At 39.6% G+C, this 19,497-nt stretch overlaps 1 protein-coding gene across 1 annotated transcript in view; it reads left to right on the top strand.

Annotated features, from left to right (window-relative positions):
• The first annotated feature begins 563 nt into the window (after positions 1-563).
• Positions 564-19,497, top strand: part of TMC3 (transmembrane channel like 3) — a 72,810-nt gene continuing 53,876 nt past the window's right edge. The window contains exon 1 of the mRNA XM_030578224.1: positions 564-582. Within this exon, the coding sequence (XP_030434084.1) occupies positions 564-582 (19 nt within the window). The remainder of the gene's footprint in view (positions 583-19,497) is intronic.

The raw sequence follows: 19,497 nt of genomic DNA, 5'->3' as shown, positions 1-19,497 counted from the left end.
CATGATACGGTCAGTATGAAAACTGGTGTTAAATGTTGGGCTACCCACTCGTCTGCATTCTTTCTGGAGGAACAATAGTGCAAAGCCATATATTTCAAGTTTGATAAGTAGAGCAAAGATGCACACAAAAAAGGAAAGCATGCGTTGGCAAGCCTCAACAATTAAGCCACTAAATGAAACAACTCAACTAACAATATTAGGAATAACAAATTGTTAAAAAGGGAAGTGACAGGATGGATAAGATGTAGCAAACCTGCAGTGTGGTGTTTGAGCAGAGGGCCAAAGAAAGAGTCTTTTAGCCTTCTGTATTGGTGGGAAAAACAGAGCCTGCTCTACAATAGCTGTAGCATATTCATCCTTCTGAGCAGTGTGAGTTCTGACTGCCTGCTGCTCCAGGTTGCTGAATCTACCAGTGGCTTAAGAGCTGATCACATTCTTTCTGACCATTTAATTGTTTAAAAGTTTGTCAGGTTCCAAATACTCCTTAGATCTCTAAAAGATGATGAGATGATCAATCAGGAGACTGTGGCCAGCACTAAAATGTGAGAGATTAGACAAGCGCCATGGTAGCAACAGAAAGAGGTAAGCAGATCTGGAAGGTTCCCATTAACTTCAGTGAGCATTGGTTCTGGCCCCAAGGAGAAGGGAAAGCACACTGACATATTTTCTCACAATGCAGTAGTTATTAAAGGTCCTCTAATATTTGTTTCTTTTCACTGGGGAGTATAAAAGATTGTCAAATTACAAAGATTTATTTTAACAAAAAATGCCTGGAAGCTGCTTTACAAATTTCATGAAAACCAAAGAAATGACCTAGCAGAAATGTATTGATATCACTCTCCATTAATGGAATCTTGCAAGCTACTAATGTGATTACTGGTTTTGTAGCATATTCACTGAAACGGTCACAAATGGGTACACAATAAGATTACAAATGTACATAGCACAATACTGCTAATGCCATCAAGCCTGCTGAGCCACTTAGGAATGTTATTTTGCTTTTCTACACTGTTTAAAACCAGGTAATAACTCAGAATATTAAAAACTAGAGTGGCATAGGGAAATTTCTCTGTTACCACATGGGCCATTTGCTATTCATCTCTTGTAAGGTAACTTTTATTCTTAAAGAGAATCCATTTACTTGTACATTGTATAGGCCTCCATCTTTTCACAATTATTATTTACAGTAGCCCGTGCTGAGTGCTTTCTGAACTTTTGGGGTGCATTTGAGGAAACATGGTCCCTGATCCTGCAAGCTCACAATCTAGGGGGGAGGGATAGCTCAGTGGTTTGAGCATTAGCCTGCAAAATCCAGGGTTGTGAGTTCAGTCTTTGAGGGGGCCCACTTAGGGATCTGGGGCAAAATCAGTAATTGGTCCTGCTAGTGAAGGCAGGGGGCTAGACTCAATGTCTTTTCAACATCCCTTCCAGTTCTAGGATATCTCCATTAATTTAGTTTAAGGAATTCATGAAATAAGTCACTGAACTTTATTTCATTGTACCAATTTATTAGATGACACCTTATTGTATTAATTAATGTGATTATTGGAACTTGTTGGAACATTTTCAGAGGAATCATTTTTTCATCAGAAAATGCAGGGTTTTTTTCAGAATGGAAATGTTCTACAGGACTGTGTAGATTTTGAGAAAAATTTCAAAAGTTTTGAAATCATTTCAACTTTTTGAATTTGTTTTGATGATATGTTTTGTTTTTATAAGGTAAACATTCCATTTTTACCTTATCATTTTGTTTCATTGTGGCATTTATATTACAATATTTATTTTAATATTATTTTATTGTTTTTAATAGTTATAATGTTTTGACATTAAAATGAAACATTTTTGTCTTGTTGTAATGAAATATTTTGACGTCATTGAAACACAACATTTCAATGTTTTCCTAATCAAAAATTTTCAGAATTTTCATTCCATGATAAATTTACAGATTTTGAAATGTTGGCATTTCCTAAAGGTTGGAAATTATTTTCTCTTCAGTTCTAGTAATTTTTCTTTCCACCATGTCTATCTTTTCAAGTTATCATACAAGAAATTATATTTATTGTTTTTAAGAATGGGATTTAATACTATACTGATGCCTTCTGTATTATGTTTGTTTAAACAAAATATAGCGAGAGGCTTGAATCATAAGATCAGGTCCAGATTTGTAGCTTTAAAAAGTTTGGGAGTTTTCAAATTAAGGTTTTAGGTTTTGTAGACTCTTCTCTAAAATATAGGATGGAATTGCTAGTAACTTTTTGGATATAATGTTAAATAAATCTTATTTCAAAACCAGGCTATTTTCAAAAAAAGAACATCATCACAGCTGACAGTGAGCATTTTTTTCTTCCCCAATAGCTAATTCCTACCCATTCAGATAAACAGAACTAGCAAGACTATCTTCAGTAATGTCAATTATATTAAACAATGTATACAATATTTGTCGACAAGAAAAAAAATAAGGAAATAATTAGCATTAATTGCTTAAGCAATATGATTCTTTATGATGGCTACAATATTTAGGAAATTATATATAGACTAAACAGAGTTTTTATAAACCTCTGGGACACCAGAGGAAAATGATCATTGGAACTCGTGTCAGCTAAGATCAAATATAGTATTAGTCCAATATGACTCCTATTGGGTGCATCACATCTTGCCCTTGCAAAGAGATGTACTTGGTACTCTTAGCTCTTTTCCATTTGAGAGACAGCAAGCTTTGTGTCTCTCTTACCTACCCTTTAATCAGGAGGATAGAGGTAGAAGTGGGAGGGATGATTCGGAGAGGGAATAAATGAGAAGAATGTAAAAAATTGGCAGTAGAAGAAATGAATATTCAGAGTAAATAGTTGAATTATATAATGGAGACACAAGAATAATGTATCTATATCTTGTAAATTACTAAAAAAAAAAAGAAAATAAATCCATCCCATATTGATAAATTGCAGTATCCTAAAGTGAACGGAGTCAGCTGAATGTTCTTATAGCCAAACAGTCCTTGGCCCCTTCTGCATTATCTCACATAGGTTTGCAGTCACAATTTTCTAATTAGACATCTGAACTCTAAATAACCCTACACAACCTTCCTTATTCTAAGGAGCCATCTGCATCATGGCCCCAGAAATCAGTGGCATTTAAACACTGAATCAGGGCCTATAAAACCACTATGTTAGGGAACCAAATTACAGTTCATGTTTACATGAGAGCTCAATCTTGTGTTATAGATAGTCTCCTTCCTCCCATCCTATTTTAATTTTGACTCATTAATATAGTGTTGGTGTGACCAAAGCTGCAGAAGTTCTGGAGATATGGTGAGGTCCCATGTATACAATGTGATAGAAATGTGGTTTAATTATTTTGGGGGACAGCTATGTTTGTAACCGTGGGCCACGGGGGGTTAACCTACACAATCTTGTCAGGCAGACTGCAGAGCGCCATCTTCTAATAACTGGTACTATAAAATCTTCCTGTCTTCAGTGATGTTCATCACAGCCCACTTCCAAATGTGTGAAATTGTTGTAATAAAATGCAGACACATGGAAAACGTTTAAAGAGAATGAAGATTAGATGTTTCTCTGATCAGCAGATTCATTGACAATCTTGGTTGTCTTTCATTAGCGCAATTATGTGTGTCAGGGAAGACAATATATCTTCTATAGAAGGGAGCAAAAAGGATGTTGCCAAAATAACCTCCTCATACTGTCTGGTATTTATGGAAATCTGCCAGAAAATAGCTTCTAATGCACATTCTGTAACTATATATGCGCCTAAATTCTTGAGAAGATAATCAGATGTCCCACTATGCCTGGGATAGTCTATGAGATTGCTGACCCTGTCACTTTTTTTCAGTAGGGGAGCGAGAGTGGGTAGTGGGAATATGAGGACTCCCGCTGATTTCTCCTATAATATAAATGCTCTGCTTTTAATGGAAATCTGCCAGAAAACAGCTCATTCTGTGTAGCCCAAGTTCCTTAAAAGAAGAGCTGAAAATACCAGATGCTCCAATTTATCTTGGTTTTTCTCATAGCTGCTAACATTGGCGTTCCACTTGGTGGAGGTTAAGCCAAATAAGGGCTGGACTGTTCCTCCCTAAATCCACATGCAGATACCATCCCTCCCTTACCCCTGATCAAAATGAATAGGCCAGCAGGCAGCACTCTCTGCACTAGATTCCACAGAGAGCCATGCAAGGAAAGAGCGGGGTGTGGTGTCATTAAATGAAGCGCCATCATGGTCCCAGCACATCCCTTCTCACTCCTGACACACCCGCTATTCTGGGAGCTTGGGAGAGGGTGGAGGCAGCCAGTGCAGGGTAGAGCTGACTAGAAAAAGGAATCTGTTTCCATGAAAAAATGTGCAGTTCACAAATGTCCTCCTGAACCAGGATGAAATGTTCCAATGTGAAATATTCCGCAGAGAGGTTTTTAAAGAAAAAAATCTGTTTTGGAAGAACTGAAATGTGATTTTTCTGCTTCTGAGATGCCCACCGGGACAGCTGCTGTCATTTAGGAAAAGAGCAAGAACCTGAGTGCCAGAGAGGCAGAGAGCCTGGACACTCAGCCTCCCCTGCAGCTCTCGGAGCTAGAGAACCCAGGTGCCTGGCCTCCCTTCCTCCCCTCACTGTTCTGGGGCTGGAGCACTCAGCCTTCAAAGCCCTCCACAGAAGCTTTTGTCAGTGTCACTGGCAGAAAAGTTAAATTGATGAGCCTCCCTGGGGGCAGCCAGCGAGCCATTATTTTTCTTTTACCCAAGAGAAAATCAAAATTTTTCAGAAAACCTGAAATTTCTTATTGGAAAATCATTCAGACAAAAATAATTTTTTTTGACCGGTTCTAATACAGGGGCTCGGACCTGGAATACTTGCACCAGATGACAGAATTGGACCATCAGGTAAAACAGACTCCCATGAGGAGTGGCTGGAATCAACACCGATATAGAATCATAGATTATTAGGGTTGGAAGGGACCTCAGGAGATCATCTAGTCCAACTCCCTTCTCAAAGCAAGACAAATCCCCAAATGGCCCCCTCAAGGATTGAACTCGCAGCCTTGGGTTTAGCAGGCCAATGCTCATCAGCACTAGAGACTGCAATGACATTTAAAATATACCTGTCTTTGGCATCAGTCGCTTGCTCACATAAAAAGAACGTCTTAAGCACCTAATCTGTCCTTGATAGCAGATTTCTGAGTCTGGAAAAATGCTGGTAGACAGTTGTTGAGCTGTACCAAAGACATCAAAATTCTTTAGGTTACTTTCAAGGTGTACCGTCAGTATTTTTTGATCTAATATTGTCCTGTGTCTTGTTTTTAAAAAATGCTTCCTGCAGGCAGAGTGATTAAAATGGTGTTCTGTTGAGCTAGGGATTTAACAAACTAGTTTAGGACAATCTGCTGTTTTTTAGCAGCACTTTCTTCAAAATTTGAAAGCTAGCCAAATGTAAATGTGTACAGAAATGTTAAGATGTTGATCATAATATTATTTATTCATTATTTGTATTACAGTATCGCCCAGCCAACATTAGTGGCCTTTTGTGTCCTTTGTACAAACATATATGCCCCGATCCAAAACCCATTGAAATCAATGGAAGAATTTCCATTGATTTCAAATAGCTTTGAATCAACCCATAGTAAAGAGACCAGTCTCTAACCCTTATAATGTAAAGTCTAATTAGGCAAGAGAGGTACATTTTTGCAAATATCTATATATGATGTAATAGTATATTACTTCTATATTTTTCTAAATATGATATAATGAAATATGTCATATATAGTGCCTGTATCAGTTGTCTTTTTCATCAGTTTGATACACATATACGTTTATGTATTTATGTATGTATAATAAATAGCTATCAATACGATTTATATGTTCTCAGTAAATTCTGTAATAATAATTTAACACATAAAAGGGTTCTTCCCACACTGAAAGTGGTAACATTGACTTTAATCAGTCTCCACAACATAAAAAGCTTCCAGTTTTAAGTGAGTTTTTGTTGTGGACAATGTTTGTCGCTTATTTCTTGACATATAGTAAAATATATTCTTCCTCCCAATAGACCTCCTAATGTTCCCAGTGGCTAAAGCAGGACAGGTCCTACCCATCAGGGAGCTGGTACTGGGTGCTGTCCCAGGGGAGTGGGAGGTCCAGGTTGCGGCAGTGAGTTGCAGAGCAAGCCTGCCCTGCACTCATCCTCCAGTGGCAGCTCCTGTCCTATGGGGCTGGCTAATGTCTGCTCCAATGTTCTGAGCTCTTGCTCCTGGGCACGGGGTGGGGGGGGGGAAGAATAGGGGGAGTCCAAAATGAAATGAAATTTTAAGTTGAAACTAAGTGAGTTTTGTTTTCCAATCAACAAATTGATTTAATTTCAAAATGCAAATCAAAAACAATGTGTTTAGATTCTCCCAACTGGAAAATGTTGTCAGCATAGATATTTTCTCATGAAAATGGAAAATTTCAAGTTCAATTTACTTTTTTTTGACATGAAAATTTAGAATTTTTCAATCTAAATGTTTGACCAGCTGTATCCCTAACATGTGAATCACAGTGCTGTTGTACAACCACCCACTATGCCTGAGACCTGGACTTAGCATACACTGAATGTTCTGTGGCTATTTTTGCACCACTAATACAGATTGATATAATTTATACACTTTTAGAAACTCCACTGCAGAATTTGCTGCAATGTCCCTAATGGGTGACAATGAAGCAGGTGGAGGCAGGTGTATCGAATTTCAGTGTCTCAGTTCAGTGAATTCATATCTGAGCATGTCTTTAAAAGACAAATGAGACATGCCTACATTCAGATTCTCATAATAGCTTCAGAGATGATTTCAAAATTAGGTCTTTTTAATGTACTCACATGGTTCCAGGCAATGTTGCCAGCTCTCACAATTTTTACACAAGTGATGTGATTTGGGCTGGGGCTAGAGCCAGTCTTATGATAGCATAGAAGTTTCAGCCCGCTAGCGCATGTGAGCCCTCTGATTGGCTGATCCGATTCCCATCTCCTGGAAGAGCTCTCTTCTCCCCACAGCCCCAGTAGCATCTAATATTTTGATTTTACAAACTGCCTCTTTGGTTGTAATTTTATAGTCTCTGCAGCCACCTAGTGGGCAGTCCAGGCATATTCACTGAGGATAGTACTAAAGAGGAGGAGGAGGGACCTTTCTGTAATAAGCGTGACACACAGCGACAGAAGTATTGGCAGAACCAAACCAAAACACCCAACTTTATTTCCTTGCCACGGTCACCTGACTTTGATCAGATTCGCAAAGGTGAATACTCTCGTCATATGGGTCAGTATTTACTGACTGTTGTAACTACTGTTACCATAAACTTCTAATACCAATTTCTTCCATAGCCACAGATTGATTCTTGAAACTCAGCCATTACTCTTGAGCTGAATCTTTGACAGGCCTTGTAAAGCTTAGCTATTTATTTTAAATTGATCCAAACTAACCTGAGTTACAAATTTTCATTTCTCTCTTCTCCATCCCCTTCTCTGGCACATCCTTCCTTCCTTCCAGTTCAGCCAGATTGCTTTGATTCATATATCCCACTTTCTCTTTCTTCTAACTGCTGCTCCCCTTCCCAACTGCCAGCAAACCATGCTCATACTCTTTCTCCTGACTCTCTGTTACAGGATAGGTTTAAGATAAGGCCTGGATCCAACTTATCCCTTCTCCAAGCGCTGCCTTATAAAAACAGGCATTCTGGAATTTGTAGTCCCCCAGAGGATCATACAACTACAGCCTACAAAAAGGTCAGCAGGGAAAAGGGACCAGCCTGTAAAACAGCTGCTTGTTGCTAAGTGCAGGTAAAGGCTTAGGGAGACTCTGAGACTTTCCACTGGAGACCTGAAGGGAAAGAGCTCTGGCTGTTATGTCTTTCCTAAAAAGGAGGCTTGGAGGTGGGCTGTGACCAGAAGTTGAGAGAAGGCTGGGGAAAAGAGATAAAATGCTTGCAAGCCGGGCACTCCAGAAAGAGGTCCTGGGAAGCAGAGAAGTAGGGCAGCATGGACTATGAGTGTTGACAGCTGCCCAAGTGTAGTGGGTGTGACATTCTGTACCTTGGGGGAGCACTCTGTAACCCCCATATTCCTCATTTATATGTGATTGTGATCTTTCATATAAGGCATGCCATGTGAGGTATCAGGGGACAGGTTATGATCTGCTGAAAGTCATTTCTCTATCCATATGTGTATATAATTAATGCATATGAAGGTATGAGAATTGTGTTGTATGGTGGTCACTAAAACATGCTGTAAACTGGGGAATCGGCCAGATATTAGCTTCCCAGAGGCAACAGCAAGGAAAGTAGCCAACGCCCAGGCAGGGTGTTAAACAACTCATCAACAACCATTGTCCAGCAAGGGAGCTACAATTCAATGACTCACCTACATGAAGCCACACCAGGGGAATTGCTCAACCTTGCCTGGAGACTCAGCAGTGCACCCAGACATGCCTGGACTTGTGTTTTCCAAGCACATGGAGTGAGGGTATAAAACAGATACAGAGGCCACATTCTGGGCCTTTCTCCTTCACCCACCCATGTTGCAAGTATCAAGGACACCCTGAAGACTCCAACTGAGGGGACTGGCCCAGATTTCAAGGGTGATATCTGTGTACTATGAGCTGCAATATCCAGTGGGGTGAGAAAAACTGCTTAATCTAGATGTTACCCAGTCTAAGAGGGCTGAGAGTATAGACTGTGTGCTCATATTTTATTTTACTTTGGTAACTAACTATGACTTTTTGCCTAGCACTTAATATCACTTAAAATCCATCTTTTGTAGTCAATAAATTTGTTTTAGTGCTTATCTTTACCAGTGAGTTTCTATGAAGTGTGTGGCAAATCTGTTCAGGTTTTGCAAAGTCTGGTGTATGTCCATTTTCCATTGATCAAGTGGTGAACCAATTAATAAAATTGCACTGCTCATCTTGAACAGTGCAAAACGGTATATTCCTGAGGTACAGTGCTGGGAGCTGGGGGGGATTTGGCTCTGGTGCCTTTCTCTGTGTAATTCATGAGTGACTCTGGGAGCATTCATGCAATCTAGCTAGGTGTGGAGTTTCCACATGCAGTTGTGCTGCATGATAACAGCACCTGGAGGGGTTTGCTGCTGGTCACTAGCAAGATATTGTGAGAAACATCCCAGGCTAGAGAGAGTGCAGGGGGCACAGTGGTCCCACAGTCCCAGGCTGCATGTCGAGGATCCCTTCACTGTGGGTTTCCGGGCTGGACCATGGTAGGAGAAAAACGCTTATTGGCTAACCCAGTGGTGCATAATCTAGGTATGCAATGAATGCATTGCTTGCTCTATGTGGCTGTACATTGTCCTGCTGGACAGTTCTGTCCAGCCCCCATGGAGAATGCCATCCTCTGCAGCACATGACCTCACATGCACTGTACGTGTCTGCATTTTGTAAAAATGTGACCCATTACCAAGACCGGATGGCTCCTTTCAGCATCTCTTCTGCTTCTCAGTTTTTCACCTCCAGTGCAAATCAGCAAGGCACTCAAATTATCACTATTTAGATAGTTTTTATTCATTTTATAGCCCTATTCATCTTATAGCCCAGTCATACTAGATAGGATCTGTAAAACACTGATGGGGTTTGCATTTTAGGTGCCCCACTGCTTTTTCAGCCATTTTCAAAAAAGTTCTTTATTTCCCTCTGGGGAACTGGCTCCCCTAGAAGCATTGTGTTGGACACCTCTGGTAATAATTTGGTTGGTCAAGAAAAGATTTCACAAATCTTGCTCATTAGGAAACTCTTTAGGGATCTTCTCCCCCTAAGCCACTGCTCAGATGGCGGCTTGTGTGGAAACTGTTCCATGGTGATGTAGGGTCCCTGCACTCTATAAACTTTCCTGGTTTATCAAAGGAATGTTCACAATCGAGAACCCGATTATAGTCTGCACCATCCTGGGAGCTCAAGGCAAACGGCTGTCTCAAGAATCTCATCACAACAACTTCTTGTAGTGGCAAGCAGTTAAATAAAGGATTTTTCTCTCTTCTCCTAAGATTCCCTTTGGATCTGGTCACCAATGAAAGTGACAACAGAATCTTTATGGCATAGTGGTAAAGCCAGAGATGAACAAAAAAGTGCCCCAAAAATCCTAATTGAAGCAAGGATCTCCCAGATCAAGAAATTGTGTTACTTACTTTATTTATTGTGTGTCACTCTCTAAACATTCAACAAGTATGATCCCTGTTCAAAGCATCTGGCAACAAAAAGAATCTAATGACCAAAACCAACTACATTTAGGCAAAAGAGTGAGACTGGTTGACTGACTAAGCAGCTGCTGGTTGGGTGCAGGAGAATGAGATCTAAATCAGTGAGTTATTGAGTAGTTATCAGAAATGTAAAGACCCTGTCACTCATGGTTTGCCAGACTCCTGCAGATGTCAGTTCAGCTCTTTCCTTGAGACCTTCTACACCACGGCCCTCTCAAGCACTCATGCATTGAGCACCTGAAGCTCTGAGGCTGGGACCTGGGGGATGTACCCTTCTTACGTGTAGCTACTACAGAAAGCTCATGGACTGTCTTCTCACGCCTAGGAAACCATCCTCTAATCTGGGCATTTCAAGAGATTCTGAGATCTTGGTCCTTGAAAGGACTAAAACCCTCTGTTTGTTTCAGGACCAGGGATATCCTGGAGTTCCTTCTAGATGGGTTTTGACTGGATATGAGCTCTTGCTTCCTGAACATCCAAGTTTCAGTGTTAGGAGCAATGTGGCCTATTTCTTCTCCTTCTGGTTGGTTGATTGATTGTTGCATCCTCACATTCCTTTGTTCTTTAAAGTTGTGTCCTGTAGACCAGGAGACCACTAAAACAATTTGATGCCACAGTCCACCACCAAAATCTACCTTTTGATTATTGTGGGATAGGCTTCTACGTCCTTCGTCTCCCCCTCCCTTTCCCACCACCACCACTTTTTCTTTGGCTAATAAATGTAGGATAAAGTTTCCTGCCTGCAGATTTGTGAAATATTAACCATGACTATTAATCAGAATTTATAGTGGGTTTTTTTCTGGGCCCTGGTCATTGACCGAGAGCTGGAGATTTAACCAGTATTCTGAACAGAATCCTTGCTGGCATTTCACTGAGAAGCTGGAAAAAGAGGAAGAACCTAGTTGAAATGGATCAGACAGCATCAGGTACCCACTTCAGAGCAGGTACTAATATGGGTCGGAAAGGAAACTTTACCTTTCAAAGTCATTTGATTCATAACTGAGCTATAATTAATCACGTTAATTTTAAATACTTTAGAAAAATATTGCAATTATGGGATGCCATCCCAAATAAGAGAGGCTAAATGCCTTCTAGATTCCAACTGCTTTGTCACTGTGTATGTCTGGATTAAACTAATGCATTTCCTTCTCTGAGAAATGGATGTTGCTAATCTCACTGATATAGTAACTTCATATTAGTTCATGTTATAGATTCTAAATCAGATTACACCAAAATCAGATTAGTCTCTGGTTTTTAAACAAAGGAGCTGAATGTCTCTATTTCTGAATTTGTTGTGTTACAGCTCTTGTCTGATTTCTCTATCAAAGAGAAAAGAGAACAGGAGTACTTGTGGCACCTTAGAGACTAACAAATTTATTTGAGCATAAGATTTCGTGGGCTACAGCTCACTTAATCAGATGCATAGAATGGAGCATATAGTAAGGAGATGTATATACACATACAGAGAACATGAAAAGGTCGGAGTTATCTTACCAACTCTAAGAGGCTAATTAAGAGAAAAAACTTTTGTAGTGATAATCAAGATAGGCCATTACAGACAGTTTGACAAGAAGTATGAGAATACTTAACATGGGGAAATAAATTCAATGTGTGTAATGACTCATACATTTCCCAGTCTCTATTCAAGCTTAAATTGATGGTGTCTAATTTGCATATTAATTCAAGTTCATCGGTTTCTCATTGGAGTCTGTTTTTGAAGCTTTTATTTTGCAAAATTGCCACCTTTAAGTCTATTACTGAGTGGCCAGAGAGGTTGAAGTGTTCTCCTACTGTTTTTTGAATGTTATGATTCCTGATGTCAGATTTGTGTCCATTTATTCTTTTGCATAGAGACTATCTGGTTTGACCAATGTGCATGGCAGAGGGGCATTGCTGGCACATGATGGCATATATCACATTGGTAGATGTGCATGTGAACGAGCCCCTGATGGCATGGCTGATGTGATTAGGGCCTTGTAAGCTGGCGCAGACTCACTGGCGGCGCCTCCTGCTAGTCGTCCTCAGGAATTAGCTCTTGGACCCAGGATCACCCTCTGCAGGCCAGTGATCCACTTGCCGTTGGCTCCCCTGTCCCTCCCAGTATCGCGATGCCCTTATCTCAGGGTTCTGCTTCCTGCAGTACCCCACAGTCTTACTGGGTTTCCCCACCCCAGGGGAACCCTCACCCCCTATCCCCACATTGCCTCAGTCATGGCTACTGCCAATCTCTGTTTAGCCCCTGTGCCTTGGGGCGGACTTCAGTGTATCAGCCGATCATCACAGGCAACAAGGGGTTTGGACTGGCTGTCTTTACCCACCCTCCAGCTGCCTCCCTGCAAGCCCACTACCTAGGAGGCCTCGAACTAGGCCCGGGGAGTTGCTGGCCTAGGGCTTCCCAGCTCCTAAGGCCTTTCCCCAGCGCTGCCTCACTCTAGGTCCCTGGGTGGGTTCCCCCATCAGCCAGGCCTGTCTTCCTCTCAAGTCAGAGAGAGACTGCTCCTCTGTCTTCCCTGGCCTTCTTATAAGGCCCAGTTGCTTAGTTTGGGACGTGGCCCCAGCCCTCTGCAGGGCTTTTCCAACCCTTTCTGGGCTGGACTGGATGTTCACCCTGCTACAGTCCTATGGTGATGTCACTTGAATAGATATGTGGACAGAGTTGGCATCGGGCTTTGTTGTGAGGATAGGTTCCTGGGTTAGCGTTTTTGTTGTGTGGTTGCTGGTGAGTATTCGCTTCAGGTTGGGGGGCTGTTCGTAAGCGAGGACAGGTCTGTCTCCCAAGATCTGTGAGAGATAAGGATCATCTTTCAAGATAGGTTGCAGATCTTTGATGATGTGCTGGAGAGGTTTTAGTCGGGGGCTGAAGGTGACAGCTAGTGGCATTCTGTTATTTTCTTTGTTGGGCCAGTCTTGTCGTAGGTGACTTCTGGGTACTCTTCTGGCTCTGTCAATCTGTTTTTTCACTTCAGCAGGTGGGTATTGAAGTTTTAAGAATGCTTGATAGAAATCTTATAGGTGCTTGTCTCTGTCTGAGGGTTGGAGCAAATGCAGTTGTATCTTAGAGCTTGGTTGGAGACAATGGATCATGTGGTGTGTCCTGGATGGAAGCTGTAGGCATGTAGGTAAGTATAGTGGTCAGTAGGTTTCCGGTATAGGGTGGTATTTATGTGATCATCGCTTATTAGCACAGTTGTGCCCAGGAAATGGATCACTTGTGTGGATTGGTCTACACTGAGGTTGATGGTGGGATGGAAATCATTGAAATCATGGTGGAATTCCTCAAGGGCTTCTTTTCTTTTCCCTGGGTCCAGATGATGAAATGTCATCAATATAGCGCAAGTAGAGTAGGGGTGTTAGGGGACGAGAGCTAAGAAAGTGTTGTTCTAAATCAGTCATAAAAATATTGGCATACTGTGGAGTCATGCAGGTACCCATAGCAGTGCCACTGACTTGAAGGTATATATTGTCCCCAAATGTGAAATAGTTGTGGGTGAGGACAAAGTCATAAAGTTCAGCATTGCATGTATCCCCGTACAAAATTTTAGTAAAGTAGACTTTCCATATTAAGTCGATAGTAGATTAAAGTCACAGTCTGGGAGACAGGTATTCAAAATACTCTGCCACTATAACATCTAAAGTTGCTAAAAGTTTTGTTCACTTTCTGAGCACACTGTCATAAATATTTTGTATAATGTACTCTTTGCACTCCAGGTCTGCTTTATATTCATCGCCACTGGTGACAATCTGCCATCCTAGGCAAAACTTCAGAATGCCCCTCCCCACTCTCTCACCCCTAGAACAGAGGTTTTCAGCCAAGAAGAAATGTTCCCCCAGAAAGTCTGGAGGTGGTGGTACATTAAGCCGTCTGACGATTCAGTGGTTATGATAGAAAAGCAGGGAGGAATCAGGCCCCAGGTTGCAGTGCCATTCACTCAGGTTTGGCCCTGCCTCCTCTACATCACACACTATTTCTGCACTGAGTATATATTATTATTTTATAGATCTGGACGGTCACGTTAATTTTTTTGTGCAATTAATATTTTTATCCTCTTGTCAGCGTTGCAGTGCATTTTGTACTGTAGAATTATGTTGGCTCTGTAAAATCATAGTTGGAGTCAGGCTGCTTGCTGCCAGTAACTTACACAAAATGAGTAACAAGGAGAAATAGCTATATTTTAAAAAACTAAACTCAGTCAAGTTTATTGGTGTTTGAATCAACCATACATCATAGCAGGTACTTTATGTACAAAGAAATAATTTTACCACACGGTGGAGCTTTCTGCTTACTCTACAGGATCAGAGACTGTCAGATAGCAAATCAAGTTGCTCATTTCTCAGAATTGTTTATGTAGCTGACAGACTTGTACTCCAAGGACCTTCCCAAAATCCTCTAGTAAAAAGAGAAAAGTCAGGACCTGATAAAAATGTAGAATTCACTATGGAGACATACGCATCTGTGCCTTAATGAGAAATCTGGATGGCTTTTAGACCAGCAAATATTTACATGGATAAAATGCTCTTTAGAAAATCTATCCATGTATTTATTTATGAATTCCTGCTGTCCATCACAGTAATATCTAAGTGTCAATCCTTCACAATGAATGGAGTAGAATCATAGCCAGAGCTGAATCTCATAGTGAAATGACTAATCAGTCCACACTTGGCTGGGGCAACATTTTTAGCCAAACCTTTTTTTTAATTCCAAAAAATTCAAATTCACCAAACAGTTTAATTGTAAATAAAAAAGCCACAAAAAATTCAGAAACTGTCTTAAATGTTTGTTTTGAATTTTTGATTCAAAATGACTTTTCATTTTGAAATTTCCTTGAAAACATTATTTTTTTAATTTAAAAGGTAAAAACATAATGAAATATTTTGTAAACTGATTTTTTTAATTTAATTTTTAAAATTTAATTTTTTAAAAAATTACAATTTTTTCTTTTGAGTCAAGCCAAAATGATTTTTTGAGTTTTCAAAACTGCAGTATTCACACTGCTCTACCTACTGTACATAGCCCTGACATCAGACCCAAGCACTGACAGCTATGTAGAAAAATTAATAAAAATCTAAAAAAAACAAAAAATCCCAAGTGGAGGTGGTTGATTTCTACCCCTGCAGATCATTGGTGTCTTTACTATGGTAGATTTAACAGAAGATTCTGCAAAAACAGATTGTTTTTTGTTTTTGTTTTTTTAATGTGACCCAATTGTGGCACGTATCATGTCTTAAATAACTAACTCACTTTGTCTGAGTAGAGTGCCGTAACTCTGATCAGGAGAGACCACCTCCAATACTTCCTTAGCTTTTCTGTTGATACTGGTAACAAGGCCGCATTTATGCTATGGACATTTGCATCCTGTGACAAATAATCTGACTGCCAATTTATTTCATAGAAACTAGCATATTTCAATGCCTTTCAAGCAGCTGGATCAAATCTAATACTGTGGCATAGAGAGGGAAGGCTTTGCAGAATTTTACCTGTCCTCTGAGCCATCCAACCCATTCATACATACACATTAATTTTTAAAAATCAAACTTACATAGATCTTTCACCACAGTAGCTCTTTAAAACATAGCACACAAAATCACACCTTAAGAAAAGCCTCCTCTTCTTCACGACTCAGTTTGTACACCACCTCACTCATATCACATTGAGGGGAAAGGCTCAGGTCACTGCAACAGATGCAGATACATTGAAAAATAAATTGTTAATATATCTTCATTAACAAAGAAGTCCTTCCAAAGTGGATACGGAGGCATTTGCACAGATTTAGGGAATATCTGTGTTTGTAATGACTGAAGATTAATTGCATGATAATGGAGCTAAAAGTCCAAAGGAAAATCATTTAATTGGCAAAAATAAGACTAGAGGGCCAACTTTCACTTTTTTTTTTGTAGATTTGCTCATTGACATACGGTAATCTCCTCGCCTCAGTGCAGGGATTCTCAAACTGAGGGTCGTGACCACTTAGGGGGTTGTGAGGTTATTACATGGGGGTCACAAGCTGTCAGCCTCCATCCCCAAACCTCACTTTGCCTCCAGCATTTATAAGAGTGTTATATATAAAAAAAGTATTTTTAATTTGTATGGGGGGTCACCTTCAGGGGCTTGCTGTGTGAAAGGGGTCACCAGTACAAAGGTTTGAGAACCACTGTCTTAGTGCTGTGGGTGGCATTCCTTCAGGGCAATGACTGCTAGTCACAAGAGAACAAATTACATACACACCACTACACGCTTTACAATTGTAGTCGATCTTTTAGCTTCTTTGTTTAAGGGAACAATGTGTTATAGTTTAGAATGCAAATTTCAGGGCTTGTCTACAAACACAAACTGGACTGATTGCATTAAATCAGTTGCTAAATTGATTCATAGTTAAATTATGTGGGCACCTTAAATTGCTTACCAAATTAACCTACATCAATATTAGCTACTCTTAAATCAATTGAAGGTTATTCACACAAGAGAGTTGCACCGATTTAACTAAATGAAGTTAGAATTTGATTTAATTAAATCAGTACAATTTGTGTGTAGATTAGACCTAGGTTTTATTTAAAAAGGAAGCTCCAGAGGGGAAGATGTCTTAGCAGTTTTAACAAGAATAGTGAAGCTGTTTTAAACAATGTACATGGAAGCTAGCATAATGATGGAAGCCAAGAACAACAGAATTGCATGAGGGTAGCAGAAGCAGGAAATGATAACCATAAACCAAAAATGAAACTGTCCGGTCTAGTTTTATAACTCAGTATTAGAGCTGGTCAGAGAAACTTTGAAGGAGCCATATTGCATAAAAATATACAGTTCTGTCAAAATCAAAAAGCTTCAGAAAATCAGGTCAATTTTGCTGGAATTTTGGTTTAATTTTTTTTAACTGTTCTGAGAACATCTACATGTTCACTTTCAATATTTTGGGAATTAAATATTTTGATTTCTTGTTTTGAATTTTTATTTTGCTTTATACTATAATACAAAATAAAATAAAGTCTAAATTGATATAATCAAAATAAAACATTTTGAATCACCCAAAATTATTATTATTTTAAATTTTCCTTTGTGGAGAATTGTAAAGTTTTAGAGTTTTTTTTTTTTTTGTTTTTTTTTTGTTTGTTTAGTTTTTGCTCCAATTTGGAATGAAGCCAAATTTTGACATTTCAAAATCCTTTGAAAAATAGAACTTTTGTCCTCTGCACAGCTCTACTCAACATACGTGAAAAGCAAAATGTTAACTAAAGCAGCTAGAGTGGGGACCATAACAAATGTTTCACTTACTAATATATCATTCTAAAATAGGGAATTATCACAAATACAGTAAATATAATCAACAGTAAAAGAGAAGTTAATAAGTGTGCCCATTATACTTTAGGAGGAAAAGAAGCATGTATTTAATGTGGATAATACATAGGGCTAGACGTATGGAGATACTGAGTCCCATGGTGTTTCTGGCTTAGCCTCTGAGTTGCGTGTGTGACCTTGGGTATATCACTTAACTGCTCTGTGTTTCAATTTGCATGTCTGTGTAATCTGGATAATAACAGTTAAGTTAGGAGTGCATTAAGGCTTTCCTTAGTATTCATAAAATACTTGAGATCCCCAGGTGAAAGGAGCTATTTGAAGCACAAAGTAGTATTATTTTAAAAATTTTAGGTTTTTTAAGTCCTAATTCTCTTTAAGTCCTAACACATTCTTTTTATTCATTCTTTTTTTATAATGGTTGTACCAATGGCATAATTGCATAATAAACACACTTTACAAGAGCTGAATAAGCAGGAAATTCTCATTGACAAAGTGAAACATAAAAAGATTGATCATAAATTATTACACTTTGACAGCCTTCTTCACTGCTGTCTAAATTACAGTACATACAAGTTCAAAGCAAAGTGTAGATCTGATCCTAATCCATTGAAATCAGTGGCAAACCTTGCATTGACTTCAATGAGATCAGAGACAGGCTCTAGAGTTCACATTCTAGTGGAGAAAACGATTGTGAATGGCAAAAATGTATTGAGAACTCCATGAATTTAAATTTACTGCATTCCCAGTTATCTATTCTACCAAGAGGTTGGGTCTTTCATCCTGCAGAGGGGATATGAGATAGCCACATGGATGTCTCAGAATCCAAAGTGAAATCGCATGAATCTCTGAACATTCTTGCAAAGGGCTGGACTCTGCTATTCACCTCCTCCAGTGCTTCCCTCAACTGACTCAATATTTAACTTATTGTAGATATCTGCATATAGTGTGTATAGCACCTCCTCTTTATGCTGAAAAATCAACCAGAAGAACCCTTCAAAGTTAGTGCTGTAAAACTGTAGCTTAAGTTTTTCAGCCAGGTGGCCTTCCACTAGAAAACCCATCGTGCTAAGTATAGGGTGCTGTTTGTGGTCATCCACTTGCATGCCAATCCTTCACTCTCCATGCTGCTTTCTTTACTGTGAGTGGACACGGTTTAAGAAGGCAGAAGGATTTTCCACCTGTGTCCAGGGCTTATTGGTGGTGGCCTCATAATCATTCATATTTTATGAATTCAAGTGTTTCAGAAATGACCATTGCTAAGCAGGGAAGAGTCTAGAATGGTATGGTATGAAGTACAAATATTGTGGCAGCTTAGATACGAGTAGAGACAGCGATGCTGGATTACATGACTAGGCCAGTCTACTGCTACCAGAGGGGAGAAGGAGGCAAAGAGGCAACTCCCTTTTGATCGCTGTTGCTGTTGGAGAAAGGATAAAACTAGAGTCTCTATTTACACTGATTAATTGAGTCTACATTAGGGATTTGTACTGGCGAGCTATATCAGTATAGTATACCGCTGGCTAAAAACCAGCTGTGAAGATAAGGCCTTACATAAGTTTCAGCTCTCCTTAATAGGGGGCTACATGACTTATTCAGGCTTTTACTGATGAAAGAAGTTCTGTGTTAAAATAACAGAGATGCGCAGGATTTTATTTATGAGACTCGCATTGATTTTAATACACTGCTTTGAAAATTTAGACCTGACATAAGAAGGCAATAGTCCTCACAAAATTACAAGTTTATTTTCTCCTGCCCAAATCTGACCTGTACTCTCATTTACCTCATTGCAGGGTTTTATAGCAAATGGAATTCATCCCCATTTCAACCATCTTGGTTTTCTGGCTAAGATCATGTATATTATCAGTTTATTATCTGCTGTATCCTTCATTGGGAGACTTTTGCAAGGAGAATGGAGTGAAGTTAGTGAGCTCTTACATACATGGAAGCCAGGAAAAGAAAACACCTATCTTCAACT

This window comes from Gopherus evgoodei, chromosome 10 (assembly GCF_007399415.2).
Source record: "Gopherus evgoodei ecotype Sinaloan lineage chromosome 10, rGopEvg1_v1.p, whole genome shotgun sequence".
Taxonomy (NCBI): Eukaryota; Metazoa; Chordata; order Testudines; family Testudinidae; genus Gopherus; species Gopherus evgoodei.
This window is presented reverse-complemented; position numbering and strand designations above follow the sequence as displayed.